Source organism: Cheilinus undulatus, linkage group 24, assembly GCF_018320785.1.
Source record: "Cheilinus undulatus linkage group 24, ASM1832078v1, whole genome shotgun sequence".
Classification (NCBI taxonomy): domain Eukaryota; kingdom Metazoa; phylum Chordata; class Actinopteri; order Labriformes; family Labridae; genus Cheilinus; species Cheilinus undulatus.
In genome coordinates this window covers 12,351,610-12,373,890 of record NC_054888.1, presented here as the reverse complement: position 1 = coordinate 12,373,890, position 22,281 = coordinate 12,351,610, and the positions used below count along the sequence as shown (strand labels likewise).

At 39.8% G+C, this 22,281-nt stretch overlaps 1 protein-coding gene across 1 annotated transcript; it reads right to left on the bottom strand.

Annotated features, from left to right (window-relative positions):
• Window positions 1-4,224: 4,224 nt before the first annotated feature.
• Window positions 4,225-20,640, bottom strand: LOC121506124 (zinc finger protein 292-like). The gene is made up of 10 exons (XM_041781711.1): window positions 20,498-20,640; window positions 17,535-17,680; window positions 14,369-14,450; window positions 14,079-14,214; window positions 13,607-13,812; window positions 13,352-13,488; window positions 12,689-12,830; window positions 12,300-12,581; window positions 6,620-12,188; window positions 4,225-5,522 (listed from the first exon to the last, which is right to left on the bottom strand). The coding sequence occupies exons 1-10, from the start codon at window positions 20,621-20,623 to the stop codon at window positions 5,512-5,514; spliced, it is 6,837 nt and encodes a 2,278-aa protein (XP_041637645.1). The 5' UTR covers window positions 20,624-20,640; the 3' UTR covers window positions 4,225-5,511.
• Between the last annotated feature and the right edge of the window lie 1,641 nt (window positions 20,641-22,281).

The following is a 22,281-nucleotide window of genomic DNA, read 5'->3' as shown; positions in this document are numbered from 1 at the left end:
TAAGGGGTTAGAAAGTGGCAAAAAGGGCAACAAGTGTCAAAAAAGGGTAAAAACTGAAAAAAGGGGTTAAAGAGTGGGGAAAAGGGGCAGAAAGATGGCAAAAATTGGTTTAAAGTGTTTTAAGGAGCAAAATGTTATAAAAGTAGGTAAAAAGTCTCAAAAGTACTAAAAAGAGTGGCAGAAAAGTTGCAAAGATGACAGGATGAAGTAGGGAATAGGGGTTAAAGGTGACAAAAAGTAGCATAAATGAGTTAAGAGTGAAAAATGGTGCCATAAAAGGTGCCATAAATGTGCAGTGATGAAAAGTGGTCAAAAAGTGGCAGAAAAAAAAGGATTTTGGCATTAGAGTCTAGTAATAGTTTACCACACTTTTTTTTGCTCCAAAATGAAGTAAATTTTTGCCAGGATGCTACTGATCCATCACAAATGTCTTAATATTGTCAATAGATCACAACTGGGGAGGAAGCATTCCCGGGTTTTTTAAGGGCCCAGTCACTTGTTGAGACCCCTTGGTGCTTGAACCTCTAAGCACTTGCCTACACTAGAAAATACAAATAAGACATGCACATCCCTTTGTGCAGTGGGTTCTGAACTCTTTTCCTAAGAGCTCCTTCCTTGCATCTAAGAAAGGCTGAGCCACCCAGGACCCACACGAAATAAAGTGATACATTTCTGTCAAACGTGAATATGAATCAGGTGCAGAGTTAGCTCAGTTGTAGCCCATACACAGAGGCTACAGTCTTGATGCACTGGTTGCTAGATTGAAGCAAAATCCTGGGGTAGTGTGGTGCATGCCTTCCCCCATTCATCTGAAAAAATTGTGGATATCAGTCTCAAGTGTGCTGATAAAGAGAAGAAGCCTACACACTGGGGTAGCCTAGGTTAAACCAATGTCTGAGTAGGTGCTGGATCCAAAATGAACAATCACAAAGGAGCAAAAATGGTCTGACCACCAAGTTCCCGTTACATTAAGCTTTGAGCAGAAAAACATCATTTGTCTTCCAAATTAATCTTTTAACCAGAGCATCCTGGTGTTCAGACCTTCTTTTGCTTCCTCCAGACTACCTTGATCCTACCTTTAAAAGGCCCGTAGGATTCTGAGTGAACATCAACATGCGTGTAAGCTTTCTGCAACTTGAGCTTGAGAAATGCACGTTACATTCCTCCTGTTTCAAATCACAATCCAGATGAAAGCACCTGCACCCTTCTGCATGAACAAACACAAAATACACACCTGTGAGAGGGAACTCGACTCCTGCTGTGGTCTCCTGTTTCTCCTTCCCCCTCCTTGTCAGTGGTCTGCCTCTCTTCGACTGTCTGTTTCCCACAACAAACAATATTGACCCGGATGGAAGACAAAGAGATCGTCTTTCTGTCTGGCTTGGGTGACCGTCTGCCCGTCAAAGTGCCTCTTTAATTGCCTGCTTCATCTGCCTGCACTAGAAGCGAATAACAGCACATAAATAGAGATTAATAGCTGTATGACGACAACTGGCATAGAGAAATAAACAGCCTCAGCTTCCTTATACACACTTTATCTAGCAGGACCCTCCTCAGTGAGAATCCTCAAAGATTTTGATGTACTGTAAAACCCAGAATAGGTCACCCAAGTCCTTCACCGTGACAATTAAGGTTTTTTTTTTTTTAATAAAGCCAAATCTACAGCATGCAGCTGTGTTGCTCTTTTAGTACCATCTGTTTTCACTGTATGGAGTTTGCACATCTACAACATACCATGGTAGTTGAGCTCTTGACCTTGATTTTTTTCACACATCCATCTGGGAAAGCTTCAATAGGAAACATTTGAGAAAAGGCAGAGGCTTTGAAAAATCCTCTGAGTATGATTGGGTGAACGTTCTGTCTGTCACATTTCTATGGGCCAATCAGAGCAACAAAGCACGTGACGTAGCCGGTAGCATGCTGCGCATGCGCAGCTACTGAGGGATAACACGAAACATGGTGACTATAGACATGTAAGTACTCGACTTTTGTTGTTTTTGAAAAGAAAACAACTCACTGCAGTTCTTTGTTCTTTTAACGAAGAAATGTCGTCAATTTCTGGTAAAACTGGCACTTTAGCAGCATCCACGCTAATCTCTTCCTCCATAACTGCACCGGCCTTTTGCGGCTGTTTGCTTACGTCACGACTCTGCTGCGCCTGAAAGTACTGCCCCTCATCGCTGATTGGTCCTGTCACTTTCTAACCGGGCCCAAACAGTTCAGATGGGAGCTTGGCAAGATGGATTCCCCAGTGAAAAACAAGGAAATGGGCGTATCCATCTGCTTTGCAAGGTTAGGATTATGACCTATCAAGGACGAAAAGTGGTTAAACAGTGGTACCAAACTGGCCTGATCTGTATCGTAAGGTATTCTAGCACTTGCTAAACCAGTGGTTCTCAAGTATTTACCCAAAAGTGTGCAGTGGTGCCATTTTCAGTGGGTCACGGATTTGTGCCTAAAAACAATATTTTGCAAAAAGTATATGATATGCTTTTATTTTGAAGGAAATTTACTCATTTTTTTTTTTTTTTTTCCCCACATATTTTGCCTCATCTCATGTCCAAAAACCGCCTTTTTAAATTAAACACTTGGTTATGATTTTAAAGGTCACATATTATGCAAAATACACTTTTCAGGTTTTTCTAGCCAAAATATGTGTCCCTGGCCTGAATGGGAAAAAATACATTCCCTCTCCCTCTCTTTCCACCTTTCAGAAAAAGTGTGCTGAATCAAGCCGTTCTCAGATTTCCCCTCACAATGTCATGTGGGGAGTTAGCCCCGCCCCCAGTTTTGGTTGGCCCTCCCTGCTTGGAAGAAAGTTCCACCAAGAGAGCTCAGTCTATTAAGCCACATACATTTCCTGAGAGGGGTGGAATTAGACAGCTCAATTACATTTAAAGCCACAGAGGGGTTTTCAGACATGCAAAAATCCAACATGGAGTGTTTTTTTTTTCAGCAACAAACTTCACAGGCATGTTTTGGGGACCTCTGAGACCAATATAAACTTGTCTTAAAGGGGTAAAATATGTGATCTTTAAACTGGTATACTGGTTGCATTGTATATAGAATGCAGCCAACGTTTTCGATTAAGAAATAGGTAGTAGGTATCAACTTAACTGAATCTTACACACCAGATATTACAGCCTAGGTCTTCCATACGCTTTGGCACTTTTTTTCCCCCAAACTCTTCTGAAAAAGCTTCACAACCCATCAGCTGAGAGGCATTGCTCCATACTTCTTATACCTAGTGTGCCTCATAGTAATGCAATGCTCTATTTGGATGATATTGGATTTTTGAAGATATCCAACATGCTTATAATTTAAAAATCATTTTTGTATTCTGCCTATGACTGTTGAATCAGCAGGAATTTTCATATCTATCATACCAATAGTTGACTCTTTAAGGGTATGTTCACACTACAGGCCTTAATGCTCAATCCTGATCTTTTCTCACATCTGAATTTTTTGGTTGCCTGTTTACACTGCAGTCAACTTCCAAAAGATCAGATACACATCTGATTTAGAACCACATATGAAAGTGGCCTGAATCTGATTAGAAAAGGTCAGATTCAATGTGACTTGCGCTGTTCACACTGTCAGAAAAAATCAGATTTGAGTAACGTGAGCAAAAAAATCAGATTCAGGTCACTTTTAAGTGCAGTGTGAATGTAGCCCAAGCCATTACCTGCTGATATAGATATTATGTAAATATTTGCACCCAGACTTAATGTTGGATTTTATGACCTAGACCTGCTCTTTTTACATGTCTAGAGATCATATGAATGGTTGATTAAATGTGAAGCACATTGTGTTCTGTGTATGAAATGCATGTTTTAAGGTGTGACTTAACTTGCTAAATTACCTTTAAATGCCACTGATTTTTCATGCAGCAAGAGTCTGTGCCTGTAGCTACACCTGCAGGTTCACAAATGGAGGAAGAAAATCACATTTTATACAAAAGTTAGGGCTATAATAATAAATGAATAGTGTGGAGTACTTACTTGGGTTACTGGTGCATATTTGGAGGGGTTTATTTCAAACAAGCTACCACTAATCTTCAATTCTGCACTGTAAAGCCCAAGAGCACAATAAAACTACAACAAATATAACAGGCATTTAGCTTTCTCCATTTAGCAGCCACTTCTTTTCATTTCTGCCCCATTTCCAACCCTACAAAGCCCATTTTTTTCCCAAATTTGTTATTGAAAGGAATAAATAAAAACACCATTTGAAATGTTTTATTTTATCATCAAGAACAAAATATAAACCCCACCTCCAACACCCCCTTTTTATATAATAAGCAGTTGTAACTCTTCAAATATTTACAAAAGATAGAAAATAAAACATAAATAAATATAACCTGCTGTTTGCTGCTCATGAAAAACTGGTGCCGTGTTTCCCGTAACACTTGTTTAGAACTTGATACTTCGGAGGAATAAGGGAAAACATTCACACTAGAAGAGAAAATTACAATGTTTTCATAATCTTTCAAGATAAAACAGATTAAAAGTAATACAAGACGGCTGCTCCACGGACAGTGACTGAATAACCCAAAAAAAAAACTTTACATGAAGGAAACTGGCACGTTTTGTGGCTGTTATTGCTAAAAGAAATACATTTGGATGTATGAAAGTGGAAGGATCTGCATGAAAAATACAGTGGAGCAGTTTTAAATTTAAAAACTTCCTGTAGAAAAGAAGGAAATAGGATTTCTTATGTTCTGCAAAAGAAACAAAGAACTGCCATAAGAAAGATTGGCGATCACTGACCCCTACTGGTTACTCATGATAGTGACAAGAACAGACCTAATCAACCTCATAGGGAGATCTGTAGAAGAGACACAGTTAGTATTAAACAAGAATTATACATAAAACTTCCCAAAGAAGACTTTGATACAGCAATTTTACAACTTCTCAAAGTTTAGACTTAATTTTATGTAACCTTAGAAAGCTAAACAGCCTGATTTTAGATGCTTCATTCATCATACAGTCCGTTATTTTCAGCAGAAAGAAAACTTATGAGAAAACAGTGCAAAAAGCAAACAATGGCGTTATATGGCTTACTGATGTGAAATTATGTATCCTAGTGAAAGCAGGAGCAGCCTCAGCGTGTCTTTTTTTTTTTTTTTTTTCACAGCTTTCAAAAGTCCAGTCTCGAAGCCACAATCTCCATCCTCGGTGAAGTAGCTGGAAACGCCGCAGCGTTTCCAGAGCAGGCACTTCAGTACGAACTGTTCTGCCAACAGTCTGACTGCGGTTCGGTTCAGTTTGTCGATCGGTTTGCTTGTGTTCTGGATGCTTTCCCCCCACAGGCCTCCTGTTACAGGCACATGCTGCGGCGACAGTCAGGTAACCCTTTCAGTTCTCGTAGTTAACGTCCAGTTAGATATTAGACGATAATCCAGATCTGCTGAGGTATGATCCATCCAGGAGACATGTGTGATCCAAAGACATGTCTGTTATTATTAAGCCAATCTAAAATGTCAATCCAGTTTGACTTCAAAAAAGATGTTCAACTGTTGCCTGAACAGAAGGGAAAAAAAACAACAACATAAATCTTCTGCTGCAGTACATTTACCCCTAGCAGACAAAAAAAAAAAAAAACACTTTAATGCACTGTCAGTCATCATTTATCAAACCATTCCTTCCTGAGGGGGCATGAATTGTCTTATTTTTCCTTTCCTTTTTCCCTTTTCATTCTAGTCACACTTATTAGTTCCTCAGTCGATGAGGAAACATTTTAGAAGCTTTCAAGGAGAGGCTGCCAAAATATATCTGCAGCTTTCAGCTTATTTAAACCATTTTACACCTTTTTAATAGCTTCAGCAGTTTGCTTTCAACGATACCAAATGCTTGTTTGTAAGAGTAAACTGTCCTAAAGTCATCCCTAACAGTCTTTGGAAGTTTCCAATAACTGGTGGTACAGGTTGAGGAAAAAGAGCTCTGCTGAGTGAATACAACTAAAAAGCTTCTTTCAATGTCTCTTGATGAAAAAAATAATGCATCCATCATGGCAAAAACTAACTCCATATTTTAACATTGGCAAGGTGAAAGCTTAAGCCACTTCTCAAGTCCTTTTTGAGCTCCAAAGACTTCAAGTTTAAGAGTGTGGACTTGTGATTTACACCAGTTTAAATCTGGTGACATTTAAAGTAGAAAGTTTGAAATCTCATGGCTGTAGTTGATATGTTTGGGGTCTTTTGTTTTATTATTCATGTGTTAGATCAATCTTGATTACAATTGCTCTCAGCAAATCTTTTTTCAAAAAGAGAAGGGTGCATTGAGAAGAACTAGAAAAGCGCTCGGAGAGCGCAGACCTCTGCCATTAGCCCTATCTCCCAATAGTACAGAATTCTTTAAAAAATATGGATCCAGACGGTGATCCGGATCACTCCCAAAATCTAATCAGTTCTTCCTTATGCCATTTCTGACATTTCCTGAAAATTTCATCAAAATCCGTGTACAACTTTTTGAGTTATGTTGCTAACAAACTAACAAAAAACAGACAAACAAAACCTCCCCATCAAATAACCTCCTTGGCGGAGGTTATAATCTGTTCTCAGAGCTTGAGTATGCTTCAAATTAGCTTTACTTGTTAGCAATAAAGCGGTCAGACTCACCCTCATCGTCAGAGTCAAATCCAAACAGATTAGAGCACCTCTGCATCTTGACATGACTCTCCAGCTCCTCAGCACTGTTGAACGTAGCAAAACAGTTCGTGCATCGATGCCTCTGTGGAGTCACCGCAACCTTCACCTGCTCTGGAAAGAAGTTCTTCTGAGACGGTGGAGACATCTCCTTCCTCCGTTTTGGCATAGTGATGTACTTCTCATCCAGGTAGGCTTCTGGTGGAGCACGCAGGTACGGCTTTTTACCGTACTCTGCGAGCGTCTGCTTGAACTGCTGGGCTCTGGCAACCTCACGCGCCTCTTGTCCATTGGTCATCCGTGAGTATCCAGGCATTCTCACAGTGTGTTCAAGCGTTTCTGCTGAAGTTTGTACTTCCAGAAAACTCTCCCGTTCCTCTGTGTTCTCCATGACTGATTGGACTTTAATCTTCGTCTTTCTCGGCTTCTTAGGTTCTGATGGATCTTTGAGTTTTTTCTTGACAATCTTTGCGTCACCCTTGTTAATTTTACACTTCTTTACTTTGTTTGGGTCTGAATTTTTCAAAACACGAGGCTTTTTTGATTTTTCTTTATTTGTAGTCTTCTGTATTTTCTCTTCAGTAGCACCAGTCAGTTCATTTGAGCTGCTAGCTGTCGCTGCAGGGACGGAGGAACCGTCAAGGATTACATTCTCTTCTTTTGATTTTCCTTCTGCCTCAGTAAATCTCCCTTCTACTTTCATCTCTTGCGTTTGTTCAGCTTTTGTTTTCTTCTTAGCTGGTTTTTTGCTACCATCTTTACTCAGTTGCCTTTTCTTGATCACTTTCTTGTCCCTTGTGTTGTGAGCAACTTTTTGCTTCTTATTTGTTTTGATAGAAGCTGAAGAGGCAGCAAAGGTTTTCTTTTCTACCTTTCTTTTCTCTCTAACTCTGAACAATTTCTTTGACTTTTCTGCTGTTACTTCCTGGGTTTTCTCTCCTGATGTTGTTGGCGGCTCTGTTGTTTCTGTTGAACTGTTAGCTTGGACAGCAGGAGCAGAGTTGTCGGAGCTGTTCTGTCTCGATCCTGCCTCTTCTACATTCTTCTTAACCTCCTCCGTAACGGTGCTTTCCACTGCTACTTCAGCCTCAACTAGTGGGATGACTGATTCAGATTCAGCAGGCTTTTCTGGAGCAGAATCTGCCTCTTTTTGCAGACTTACTTTCTCTAAACTCTCTGTTTGGGCTTCAGTAACATTATCCTCCTGCTTCTTGGGTGTGGGAGAGTCTGAAGATGCAGTTTGGCTACGATTCTGATTCAAACTGGAGCGTTTAGCTGCTTCATGCAACTTCTTTAGTTTCTCAATGATGGACCGTGCTTTGCTTGCTGAAGGGGAGGCAACAGAAAGAGCCGGGCTGGTTTTATGCTCTATTGTCATTTCTTCTACTTGGTTTGTTTTAACACACATCCTGCTTGACCTCATGGGCTTCGATTTCTCTATCGATTTTTCTGTAGCTCTGTCTATCTGCGGACCCTCTTCTTTCTTCAAGCCTTTGCTCTCACTCAAGGATTTTGCTGCAATTCTAGGCTTATCAACACTCTTTTGTTTGTCTACCTGCTGGCTCTCTTCTTTCTTTAAGTCTTTGCCCTCATTTAAGGATTGAGCTGCTTTTTTAGGCTTTTGTTTCAGAGCAGTTCTTCCTTTGACTGTTTCACCATTTGGACCAGTAGTCTTGTTCACATTATGCACAGCTTTATTTACCTTGGGAGGACGGCCTCTTCTTTTTGCAATGACTTCGACCTGCTTCTTCTTCAACCGATGCCTCACTTTGATAATTCGTTTGAACGAAGATGAAACTACTTTTGGCTTTTGATTTTTAAAAGATGGGAGGTTTGATACTTTTTGTAACGTTTGCCTTGATCTCAGACTCGGGCTGGAAGGACGCTCAGGGGTCTCCTTGTTTGAGAGATTCTTCAAGATGGTTGACTCCTGGGTCTCACTTCTCTCTTTTGTTTGCTGTTTGGACAAAGACGATCCGAGACTGGTCTGAGGAGGAGCGTTGACATGTTTTCTTGTTGACATGCCATGTCTGTTCCGCCTTCTTAATTTAGGAAGAACTTTCACACTTGCAGTCTTCTTTAATGTGGTGGTTTTCTTTATTGTCTCTTTTGGAATAGGTTCTGACTGTTTCTTCTGTTGTCTGTCAAGAGTTTGCTCATTCGTCTTCTTTAAAATGGCAGTAGACTTTGAGACTTTTTGGATATGCTCCGACTGTTTGTTCTTTTGTCTGATAGCAGTTTGCTCATTTTTCTTCTTTGATGTGGTAGGAGACATCCCTTCTTTTGTGATATGTTCAGATTGTTTCTTCTCAAGTCTGTCACCGGTTTGCTTATTTATTTTCTTGTCTACTTTTGTGGGACTGGCTGTATAGTGCTCTCGTTCGTGCAGGTTTAAAGCCCAGAGACAAATAAATAGTTTTGAACATCCAGGGAGGCAGCATGTTGCCTGCAGTGGGTTGTGCTTCCTGGCGTGGCGTCTCATATCCATTCCTGTTTTGAACCTAGCAGGGCAACCCTGATGCGGGCAAGGATAGCGAGGACTGAGTCTGTGTTGTTCAACGTGGTGCTGAAAGTGTTCAAAACTCCACAAAACTCTCATGCAAATGCTGCATTTGCTGCTTCCGATGCGGAACGCCAGTTTTAAAGGTTTGACTTCTCCATAATGATCCTCGAGGGCGTGGTAAAGGAGCCCAACGCGGTTCTTTGACAGGTCGGTAAACCAAGCACAACCATCCATAGGACAACACAGTTTCTCTTGTGGCTCCAAGTTCTTCTCTGAAACAGGCTTTACAGCCTGTTTTTCAGGTTTCTGGACCTGGGGGGATTTCTTTTCCTTCATTTTTACTTCAATCAAGCGACTTATCTTTTTGTCTTCTGGGGCTGAAGAATTCACTTGTGCATCTTTGTTCTCCTTCGACGTTAAACTCAAAGGTCCATCTTTTGGTCTTTCTTGCATTCTCTCAGAGTCTAACGGGACTTTTCTTGGTCTGCCAATCTTTTTCTTTACGCCAATATGCCCATTTATCTTGTGTAGAGGTACATTGTCAGCCTGCTTTGACTCACTTGGTTTCTTTTCTTTTAAAGTTGGACAATCTGCTGCCTTGTCGCTGGATCTTAACCTCCTCGATCCAGATGGAGTTGAATCTGGAGAGCTTGCTGATGTTGGACGGATGGTTGATTTACTCGGTCTTCCTCTACTAAGATGCCTTGGAGATATGTTTTCAGGCTTAGCTTTGGAGGACGTCTTCGGTGTGGACTTGTCTTTGGTCACAGAGACCCGTGTTTTGTTACTTGATGCATCTTTGAGCCTCTTTAACTTCTCAATGTGATCAGACAAATGCATCATTGCCAGGAGGTCATCCTTAAAAATGGTCCCACAGAACATGCACTCGTCTTTACGGTAATGGAACATAGCATGGGCAACAACGCGACTTCCCTTAAAGACTTTACTGCAAAATGTACAACAGTACTCCAACTTGGATTCCTCATTTTCTCTCTCTGGTTCACTGTCCTCAGGATCATCATCCATGGTGGGCACTATATTGTCTTGGACTTTAGCAGCTGGGGATGGCCCATGTTCTGGTGCTGGGACTTTGGAGGTAGTTTGTACTTTGTGAGGACTTCTCACTTTGCCTGCTGCTTTGGTCTCCTTAGAGGCAGTGTACTCTTGACATGAGGGCTTTTGATTCTCCAAATTATGTGAAATTGTCTCTGGTGCAAGTTCAGTAACCATTTCTGTCACTAATGTCAGAGCAGACATATCATTTATACTGTCCTGGTCTGCTGGTTCTGGAGAAACCTTTGTGTTATTTTGAGTATCGGCTGACTGAGTTGGATTGGTGATGTTTACAGGAAGCTCTTTTGTGAGTGTCGGTGGGATATCTGTGACATCCATGTCAGAAATGCCATTGCTGAGATTTGTGTGCAACTCAGGCATATGTGAAAGATCTTGGGCTACAGGATTTTTGTCACTTTCAGCCTGAGGTGAGAGTGATGCAAGGTTTTGTTCCTGTTTTCCAAGAGTATCATCTCCAGTTTGCAGAAGTGTCTGATCAGCAGCTTCAGTCTGATTTTTGTCTACACTCAATAGCTGTGAAACCTCAGTAGGAGTCGCGCTTTCGACAGTGTCTTTTACCTCATGAGCTTTGCAAACTAACTCTTGGGATTCAGTCACTTTAGCTGGAGTTGGCGTCTGTGATGCAATTGTCACTTTCATTTCAACAGCAGACCCTTCACAGAGCTCGCTTCTGGAAGTTATAGCTTTACCTTGCATGACTTTATCTAACTTTGGAGCTTGTTTTACTTCACATTCGGCTGACGTATGTGATGCATTTGTATCTTTCATCCCAACATCAGACTTTCCAGACAGCTCCCTGGCTGCTGGAGCCTTTCGTAACACTGCTTTTGTGGTCTGAGGTGGAGAAACTTTTTCCAAACTTTCTTTAAGTTTCGTACGTGTGGTGATTCCGCCTTTCCTCTCAGGAAGAAGTTTCTTCTTTAGTGGTTCTTTAGGAGGGCTTCCTTGAGCTGCCGAAGAGCGGGTGATTGTTGACACTGAGCTTTGCACATTCACCCCATTGCCTTTTCCTTTCAGGCGCCGAGTATAACAGTGCAGCAGTTGTATGAACATCTCAGGATCTCGTGCTCTTAGAATCACCTCTTTTCCAAGCCAGGTCTTTGCAGGTTGTGGCGAGTCAGGATGCTTAACTGTTCGTTTGTAAAGAAGCACTTGAGGAAGGCCCCTCTGTCTGTTAGAAGTGTCGTCATTGAAAGTACCCATCAGTTCGTTGTCGGGTAAGGAGAGCTCCAGAATGACTTGTGGAGGATTGGCTGTTTTGACAGAGTCCACAGTTAATCCTTTCTGATTTTTGTTGTCCTTTGCCAATGCAGAGTTTACTGAAGGTTTGTGTTTAGCATTGTTCTTTATCTGAGCGCTCTCAGTCCGCTTTATGACAGCTGATCGGTGGTGCTGTCGATGCTTCAACCCATGCCTTCTCATCTTAGAGTGTCTATCGTTCTCCTCAAGAGCTCCTGAGTCCTCCAGAAGCCACCGAGGTTTTCTAATCCTGCGTTTTGGCAGGTTCTTTTCTGACCGTCGTGTGGTTCGTTGATATTCCCCACTCCCAAAAGCGCCATTGTCGTGAAGTCTGTCTAGCTGCCAAAATGAACGTCGCAAAGGTTTCGTCGGGTCGTCTCTAAAACTTCGAGATCCCTGGTTGCCCTTCTTCTTTGTGTGGTTACTGTTCAGCCGCGGTCTGCCGGGGCCAATCTTTAATCTCTTGGCTGCAATGTTTGTTTCTTCTTTAAGGTGCCGCTTCTTGGAAGAAGCAACCTCAAGTGCCCCTTCCTTCCCTTTCTGACACACCGGTGTGCTTGACCGGGAAAGGAACTCTTTGGTGCAGTATTTAAAAATCCATTTGTCCTCCATGATTTCTTCAAGGGCGGCACTAACCACCTTCTCGCTCATCAGCTTCAAACAGTTGGTCCGCAAAGCAATGAGGTTCCAAAACTCTGGGTCAAAATACAGATCCTTCTTCAAAACCTGAAAATAGATAGAAAAGAATACATTATAATACCATGATGAAGACTAATTGTTTTGAGAGCCAACAAACTTTAATTTTTCCTTGTCCCTTCTTTAAAAATGATGCTTTACCTGCAGGGTTTCGAAGCGAACGTGGTTTCTGATGGGGCTGGAGTCCACGTGGTACTCCTGATCAGGATGCATGTAAAGAAGGTAGACCATCTTGTAAGCCTCAACTGAGCGTTCCAGGAAGAAGACAAGAAGAGCGCACGCCCTGCAGACCTCCAGGTCATTAGGGAGCAGACCAGCAATGGTTTTGTATATTAGAGACTTAGTGATGACATCACAGGGAAGGCAGGATTTCAGGGCGTTTGCACAAAGCTCCACGCAGAACTGGATACCGTCTTCACCAAGCTAGAAATATACAGAACAAGAATTTGTTTAGAGAAGAATCCAATACCAAAAATATCTTATCTGATAAAAAAATAAATAAACAGAGAAGCTGAATGTTTTGGACTCACTTCTTGCATTATGGCTCTGATGAACGGGAAGATTGAGTTGACGTTGGTAGCAAACAGCATCAGCTGATGACTCTCCTCAAGAAGCGCTTGTTTAGATGTTTTCAATCGACTGTGAAGTTTACTCCACACCAAGACCAGATCACTGCAAAGACAGAGAGAAAACCCAATATTGCCAAGGTAAGAGCATGTTTAGTGAGAAGAGGAGGGGTCCAAGACTTAGGCCTTGGGATACCCCACGGGTGATTTCTGCTGTGGTTCAAGTTGGAGTGTTTATACTTTCAGGAACAAGTCCTTTTGGGCGAAAAAGACTCAGCCAACTCAATACCAGGCCAGCAATAAATAGAAATATTCTTCAGTGAAAACATAAATTGGGTTATTCTGGATTTTGATGTAATTACTTGATTCGTATAATGTGTTCTTGGGTTCTTATGATTTGTCTTTGGGATCTTGTATTCTTGAGGTCAACAATGTTAAATTTCTTAAAGGTATTTTTGCTGTTGGGGTTTTGGTTTCAGGCTCCTATGCTATTTTCTTTGTGTGTTTTTGCACATTATCAGAGAACTTTCTAAACTTATGCTACACAAATAAATGTATTATCATGATTATAAAAAAAAAGTTGGTGTCAAAAATTGCTGTGTTTGTGTAGAGTTAAAGTTTTCTTACCATAGATAATACATGTCTCCCCTGCGGAGCTGCTGGGAGAGGAAAGCTCTGCAGAGAGCTAAAAGCAACTCATCCTTCTCCTCACACTCTAAATTACAGATGATGTGAATTGCATCTTTGCTGCTGAGGTCAGCCACCTAAAAACAGAGAATGAAAGCATCAGAACAGCCCTAAATAACATCCTCAAAAGTTTGGCATGGTTGCGTGGTATCACTGAAAGGCATGTTAATATTCAGATTAAAATAGAGCACCCACCTCTCTGTGCAGGCGTTCATGCTGTGAAGTTTTGAGAAGCCACGTGAGGTAGACCTGGAGGAAGAACGAGTGCTGTCCTGCTGCTGGATGCTGAGAACAACACTTGGCCAGGGCCACAGCCTCACGGACCCGCTGCTCACAGGATAAGAGGTAGCGCACACGAAGCTCGAAGAACACCGGCAGCTCGGAGCTGATGAACCCGTCCACTGCAGAGTCACAGATATGACTTTGGGTTAGGGCACTGTGATGAATAAATGAATCTTAAAGTGATATTAACTTTGGTTACTGCTGCAAAGATGGTCCATTTACACAAATAAGAAAAATGAAAAGCAGCACATGACATTTAGGCGAAAACACTGGCAGAAAAACTGCTTCAAACTGCAGCTAGTTTTCAGGAAAAGTGTGAGAAACGGAAACACAGGAACAAGGAGGTGATGCAAAATTCAAATCATATCACTTTCAGGGATACTACCTTCACTCTGAGGTAAACTGGACTCGCTGAGAATTGCCTGTAAGACTGAGCTGGCCCAAGGACCCCCGCCCTGAACCAAACGCTCCACCTGAATTAAGTGAACATTCTGAAGCCTCGCTAGGGCCAAATGACATTCCTGAAAGAAGACAAAAGGGTTGGATTAGGAAGTTATAAAAAAGACACCGTGTTGTATTAGAATAATGTCCTTAAACAGTTTGTTTTGAGGGGTAAAGCAGACCATAAAAATGATTTTTTGCAACTATCCATAAATGTTTGGACTTTATTCCCACCTGGAATGTAACAGTGAACTTTTTCAGCACCTCCTCATGGAAGTCCTTCTGGTCAAAGAACAGCAGCAGCTCAAAAACACTCCTGTGAAGGGATCAAATTTGTGAGGCTATCGTCTATGAATCCCTTTTATAAACAGTTACATATAATATTAGTGATATTTATTTGAGAATTCAAAGGATACATTAATGCACTGAAATCATGTTGGCATCAGCTGATATCAGCCTTGTTGACAGATATCATCAACAAATAATGTGGCATGTTTGATGCAAATAGCTGATGTTTTCTAATGTACCAGTTTATTGCTGGCAATCTTAAATACCCAGTACATCAGAGAAGAAGTCACCTGTTAGACAAACTCTGATCTGTTTTATTGGTCAAACATGTGGGAGTCTTAAATCAAAAGAAGTGATTAATAACACTATAATAGGCTCTGATTTTCACAATTGATACATCTCTTATTCATATGTGTGGATGTTAAGATACACACATGGGTAAAGCCAAGGGAAACCCCAGAGGTCGGGATGTGAGAGGGTCAACTTCAGGCACTGTGCCAGGTCTTTTCCTGGCTCAAAAAATGAGCTACTTGAGCCAACAAACACAATCAGTTTTCGAGTCTGTAAACACTGGCACCAACTGTCGCCAAATACAAAACTACAGCAGAGCTGGATGATAAATAAAGAGGTTTTATCCGCCGTCTGTGTGACTACTCTTACTGTAAACAATAGACTTAAAGGCTGTCTTGTTGTGTTCATGTCACTGGCAAATATATAAGTGACACTGTTAAAAGGTTTTTGCCTCGTCTTCCAGTCAATTGCTGTGTGATGTCTGATGTTAAGTGTGATTTTAAAAGAGACCATTGTGCAAAGTGGGTCCCAAGGGGGGCAACACAGAGTATAATTCATTCATTCACAGTAAAACCAAAGAGAAACTTGGAACAAGAAGCAGAACTTAAAGCAGGAACCAGAATAACGTCATTTTACTCATCATTTACTCTGTGGAGGGTAAGAAAGTTCTGTGAGTATTCAAATACATCTTTTTTATGGATTTCAATCTTAAATATTCTCCCTTTAACAGTAAACAAAAAAATACTCCCAAAATAAACTTTTGAATAACAATTAGTCAAACTATTAAAAACTTCCACACCAGCACTCTTGTATAGGGGTGCACGATAACTATCGGGCCGATAGTTATCGGGCTGATAACAGGAAATTATTACATCATTCTTATCGGTCCGATATCATTACGATGAGCCCCGATAACATATATATTTTTGTCAGCAGGCAGTGCTGGCATTTGTTTTCCTTTTCACAGGACTACATATTCCGAAACAGCAGGTGGCGCCACAGTACACGACCTGCTATTAAAGCACCAAAGAAGAAGAGAAAGTAGTAACCCCTGCGCTAAAATGCTAACAAAACAGTGGCATTATTCAGTATTTACGGGGAGTATAACACAACCGTGTGTGTAGAATTTGCCCTGCAAAGGTCGCAAAGAGTAGAAAGAAGTCCTAGACGGATCTTATAAGTCACTTAAGAGTCATCATCCTAACGACGTTAAAACGAAGCGGCAGCAGCCACTAGCCTCAGCCATGGGCATAAGCAGGCATTGAAAACTGCAGAAAGCTTGCCAGAGTCAAAAGGCGCAACGTTATAACAAGATCAGAGTGACAGTCTCCTGATCCATCACTACTTTTATAGACGTATACCTGCCTGCTCTGTTTGACTTGGTTTCATTCAGTCTGATCGACGTTAGGAACAGAAGTTTAGCCACAGACCACGGTAGACTTTACATACTTAACCTATCTCTGATATGACTTATGTCAGTGCATATTTTCAATCTTCATGTAAAACATCAGCTTGCTTTATTTCTGGCTTAAGCAAAAAAAAAACAAAAAAAAAAACCAGACCCCTAAATATCTCCATTTGTTAAGCATAACAGCCTGTTATCATTTGGTTTTATGGGGGAAAACCGTCTGTCAGTTGTTTGTGTATGTTGTACTTGGTACACAAATGTTTAACTAAAAAAAGTTAACTGTAATAACAGTTATAAAGTCAGAATAGTTCTTTGTTTTTTGAAAAACACAAGTGATATTAGTTAAAATTAGTTATAAATATCTTTGCTCACTACATTTTAACCCCTTCTTACCCCGAGATGTGCATAAACACATCAATTAAACTTCTTTTGTTAAATCAACAATTGAAAAAATATAGCGGTTATTATCGGTTGTCGGCCATCAGGAGGAGGAAATTATTGGTTATTGGTATCGGTTCAAAAAAATAGTTATTGTGCATCACTACTCTTGTACATATAATCATACTAGAAAAAAGATACATCGTAGGCTGGTCACTACTCCTTTTATCCTTGCCATTTCAGAAGCATCACTGGCTTTGCGCTGGACATTTAAAGTTAAAAACTGAAGCAGAAGAAGAAATATCAGCAAAGAAATTTTGTTGCCATTTCAATCTAACCAACAACCTACAAGCTTTTTTCACTCATACACCACTGTTTAAAGCATATATGTGACAAAAAGAGGGAGAAAAGCTGTTAAAGAGGCACAGCAAGCCTCTTGACTTGTTTATTTGTATTGTTAGCAGCCTCACTGCACATAGTATTCAGGAAAACTTGCTCCAAACAAAAAGGATTGCAGTGCCTCTTTAACAGCTTTTCTCCATCATTTTGAGACAAGGCAAGTGACCAGACAAGGCTGAATGGACATAAATAAGCCACGATAAAATTGAGAGCCATGGAAATTACGCACAAGTGTTATGTGCACAAAAGGCAGTCAGGTGAGTTCTACTTGGAGATGTATTGTTAAAGAAAAGTGTGAACTCATCTGCTTAGTTCAATGTTTTGCTATCACTTCCGAAAAATTCTGTTAAATATAACTAGTGCAGTCTTGTTAGAAGTTAAAGATTGTGCCGTCAATTTGACTGAAAAACATCTAATACGCTCAGTAGGAGTGGCTACAACTGCTTTAACAAACCACTATGTTACTATTTAGAATATAAAGCAAGTAACCATAAGCAGAGAAAACCTTAATGGAACCAGCTCTAAGACATACCACCTGTGCCATTTATGCAATTGACTGATTAATTTTGAAGCGGTGAGTGAAATCTGTGGATAAAACTTCAGTCAAGCAACCGCTTATCAGAGCTGTGTACTCACAAGGCCAGACTACTGAGTGTGTGGAGCACGTGATCACAGTTTGACGTGAAGAAGGTGGCTGCTTGAGTGAAGTAGTAGAGCGATTTCTCAAGGATCCTGAGCTGAGGCAGCGGCACCTGCCATCGGGAGGCATGCTCCTCCACCAGCTGCACAGAAGAAAGACAAAATAAAGATACGTTGAAATGGATCACACTGAAAATTAACAATGCACATCATTGTTATGTGTGCTTTTACTGTAACCCAGAAACAAAGTGTTACCAATACTGGCCAATTAGGACAGCGAAATAAACAATCAGACAGAAACAAACTTGGCTACTTTTTTGTCTTGATTCAATGTCAAAGAAGAAAAGGACAAGTGTTTGTAGTTTCAGCCAATTAACTACTAGTGTTAACCCTTTGGCAACCTGGGAATATTAAATCTTGTAAAGCACTCTGTGCACTTAAAAGTGTTGGTTTTCAAATCAGGATGCCGATGCAATATGTCTTTAACATGAAATGGGTTTCAAAACACCAGTTTAATAAAATTTTTCATAATGTTTTCATCTCTGCAGCAGAGATGTTGTGTTCTACAGGTCATGCAAACATGATGCAAGTTTTTTTAAACCAGTCTACAAAAAAAAAACAAAAAACAAAAAACAAAACAAAAAAAAACTCTTATTTTTGTGAATGTTTTTCTCAATCAAAATAAGAACCACATAAAAATGATTATTTCCATCGACACAAAATTCCTACCAAATTTGCAATATGACTCAAACTAAGAATTACAGATTCTTTCAAAATTCTTCAGCTCTAGTGTTATCTATCACATATTGTGTATTATTATAGAACAAATGAGTGATACTGTGTTATGATATAGAATTATTGATTGTGTTTGTTGAAACATACACAGGATGAGAAACTTTAAAAAAATGTGTATTTAATAGCAATTGCAATACAGAAAAAATGCCTGCAATAACATCTTTTTTTCCTAATCATTCAGGCCTACTGCTGCTGCAGAAAATTATATTTCAAGACTTACGGGAAAAATGGAAAGCCTACACCCTCCCCATACGCTTCCACTTCAAGTGTTATGGACACCAGGATTTTTCCTGTATTTTACAATTAGAAAGATACCACAGGTTCTATTCTTTTTTTGTGTGTTTGTGTGCATCTATCCACTTTTAATGTCTTATTTTTGTCCTTCGTGGCATAAAAAGTTGTAAAAAATTTTTTAAGAGGAAACATGTTAGAAGTCATCTAATTTCCTAAGACAAATACACTGTACAGGAACAAATCCATCAAAATTTACTGGGGAAACTGCATTCTGTCTAAATTGCACAAATATGTTGAGGTACTTGCAGTTTGGAAAGTACGCAGGAGTTTGTCTGCACATTTAAAAAAACCGAAAAAGGCAGTTACCCAATGGTTGGTGTCTGGACCACCTGTTTTGGCTAATTCAGATTCTATACTGCGATTTAACAAGTACCAGACTGAATTTTAAAACGCTGATTGTGTGACAACATAACACTGTAGAGCATTCTGATAAACAAACTGCAGATTCTCTCCAGTGCCTCCCCTTACAACCCCAACCTCACATTTAATAGGGATGGACAATATCATAAGTACAATATCAGGACTGGCAGATATGAACATTTCTGCTAACGTTTACAAATAATATAAATATCCATCTATATCAGCTGTATATATCAGATGATGTATGAAAAACTTTAAAGAGAGTTCAAGGACCAAAGTTTCTTTCTTCATCATGATGCTTGAAAGTTAGTTTTGAGCACTTTGGATTCCAGTCAGAAATACACCATTGAGATACCACTATCTTTACTAGCACATTTGAGATCAGCACAAATCCAATCTTGTGCATCCCTACATTTAATACTGCTTTGTACAAAACCCAATCTGTCTAATCTCTTAAATTCAAAGGGCCTACATTGCCCTCTAACGGTGGAGAAAGAAGACATCTCCATGAGCACCACTGGAATCCTGTGAATGTTAGCTGTCAACAATTATATTCTCACGCCTTTGCAATGACACTTAAACTAGCACACCTTATTAAAGCATCATAACTAAAAATGGGCATTTATTGAGCATTTCTGGATGCTGAGGCTGAGTTTTCATGATTATATGAACCTTGAAATTAAATTTTAATGGTGGAGAAATAAACCAGTAGCTAAAAATAATATTTTTACATTACATTTCTTAATATTTTGTAATTTAATTGACCTGAACATCGTTGACAACCATTTTCTGCAACATGCAAAAACAAGCAAACCCCATAAGGTGACATTCAAATATACTTAAAGTACGTACATGCTGGTTATATACCTATTGTTATAAAACTGCGTGGTGTTTTAGGCTTTGATAGCATCACATGAGTTTTGGTTGTTTTATCATTAAAATGGTACATCTGAGGAGCTAGAGTCCTGTAGCTGTTGTGACAGGTCATTAAGCCACATTTGAAGTTAGATTTGATGGTCAATGTTTTAATAATGACGATTTTCATCCCAGGGCAACGTTAAATCAGAGCTAAATCAAGGTTAGATAGTGTTATTGCTGGTGGAATGACTGTTAAATGCGTCGCAAACCTCGCAAAGTTGCCCAATCGATAGTTTGGTAAACATTCACCGTGTTAACTATGCTAAGTTTGGGCTAGCTTGGCAGCTGATTAGCCGAGTTAGCTCTCTAGCTATGCAGTGATAAGCCTTTGTTAAAATATGGCTGTTTTCCTGCTCGTACGGTTTAGTATCATCGTCTGAATTAGAGTGTGGGTTATATGGCGGGTTATTTGGCATGTGTTAATGAGATATTTCTGTTTTTAGGCCGTCTACGACTTGTTAGCTCGCTGCTAACGATGCTAGCCGCTAATGCTAGTGGTGTAACGGCCACTTCTGGGGGAGGGGAGTCGGCTAACATAAACGCTCTTATCTTCGACAACAAGCCTGTCAGCAACTTCAGCTTCATCTCCTTACCTTGCGAAAGTCAGAACAGAAAGGTTTACTGTCGGCTCTCAAGTCTTCGCTCGAGTATCGGCTCAACAAAGTCTGTAATTGTTTCTCGAGCCCCTCTAACTCGTACACACTGCCCTCCTCCGCCATACTGCCTGTCTAGCCTCGCTCGTAGCTGCATCTACCACACAACACATACATCGCTACGGTCAACGGCTCTGACAGAGCTGATTGGACGCTGCCGACGTGAAGGGGGGCGCTCGTTTTGGAGCGCAGCGTGCTCCAGAGTAGAGATGCTTAGGGCGGAGTCTAAGAGCTGCAATTAAAGCAGATTGTGATTGATAAAGCTCCGCCGGCACGGTGTTAGGAGTGGAAACTTACATGCGCCACAAACCACATGGCAGACACAAACATAGCGCGTTAATGAGAGCTAATAATTGAGTTCACGTCTCATAGTAAAAAACCGTGAAAACGTAGATGAACCCCGAAAATAAATATAGTTTTTATGCAAATATTCATAAAAAAGGAATATTAACAGTTTAACAACTATTTTAATCAAATTAAGAAAACTAAAAATGGAGTACTGGTTTACATCAAGGGGTAAAATATGAAAAATATAGATTTTAAGATAATTTTGAAGACAATGCAAATATAGAAATTGATAGGTTTGAGTGGAGACGTTATGAAATTATTATGTATCAGTAAAATGTTAATGAGAGTACTTCTATTGCCTTGCATATTTCTGTATTTCTTTAACTTACCTTTTAAATTAATGTTTACTGGGTTATTTAACTATTTTACAAATTAAAATTAATTTACTGTTTTAATATTCAATGTTGAAATTCATTTTAAAACTTTTTTTGTCTTTTTCTATCTATTTTTTTTACCATCTGCCTTATTTTTTTCCTTTATATAGGACTGTCAAAAAATTAAAATCTTTAATTGCAGTTAATTTCAGGCCTTTGGATCTCAGTCCTGAATATTCCACTCTTCTACTTTTAAAACTGTTTTGTGTCATTTTGGATTTTTCTACTCAGAGTAAGAGACTTCCAGTTTGGATACAGACCTGCTTTTATAGGTAGATTGAGGATTTTAACACAAACTTTACCACAGAAAAAGGAACTTGTTATGGATTGAAAAGGAAACTAGTGAACTGTGAAAAGGTAAATATTTGATAACAAATAGTTCTGATGCCTTTTGACTTCTCCGCTAAGCTGTCTGTGAGTTTTTTTTTTAAGTCAAATTAGACATTAATACAGAAGCCCTAAAGGGCCAGTTATTCACGTATATTATTTACTCAGTTTTTCCGTGATAAATCAGCTCATTATCACTAGAAAACAAATGTTATCCTGTGATAACACAACAATTAAGTTGTCATTTATGAGAAAACCAGCATTATCTCTACATATCAACAAAAATAAGTCCAGATCATGAGAAAACCAGTTATCTCGAGATAACAGCAAAAACAGTCTAGATCACAAGAGAATGGACAAAAATGATTTAACGCAGGAAAAAAATTTATATATGAGTATATATGGCCTCTAAGGGCTTCTGTACATTAAGGAGCAGTGGTGGACTTATTTTACATTGATATGGTTAACCAAAGTTTATAGAAAGTGACAATGAAGCCTGGGATTAATCATGACTAAAAATATATAGTATAGTGCACTAATTGTGGGTCATAGTTAATAGCAATTAGTGTGATTTATCTTGACAGCCCTATTTTGAAATGTTTTAGCCAAGTCTGTAATAGTTGTCTCAAAGAAGGCCATCACTAGAGCCCTGCACAGGAGTGGACAATGGAGGCA

Bases quoted from the DNA above. Each gene is read 5' to 3' on its own strand.
- LOC121506124 (XM_041781711.1), bottom strand. From the start codon at position 20,623: ATGGCGGAGGAGGGCAGTGTGTACGAGTTAGAGGGGCTCGAGAAACAA. The intron at 17,681-20,497 runs GTAAGGAGATGA...TCTTCTGTGCAG, and splicing joins TCTGTTCTGACTTTCGCAAG to CTGGTGGAGGAGCATGCCTC. The intron at 14,451-17,534 runs GTGAGTACACAG...ATCCCTTCACAG, and splicing joins ACACTCAGTAGTCTGGCCTT to GAGTGTTTTTGAGCTGCTGC.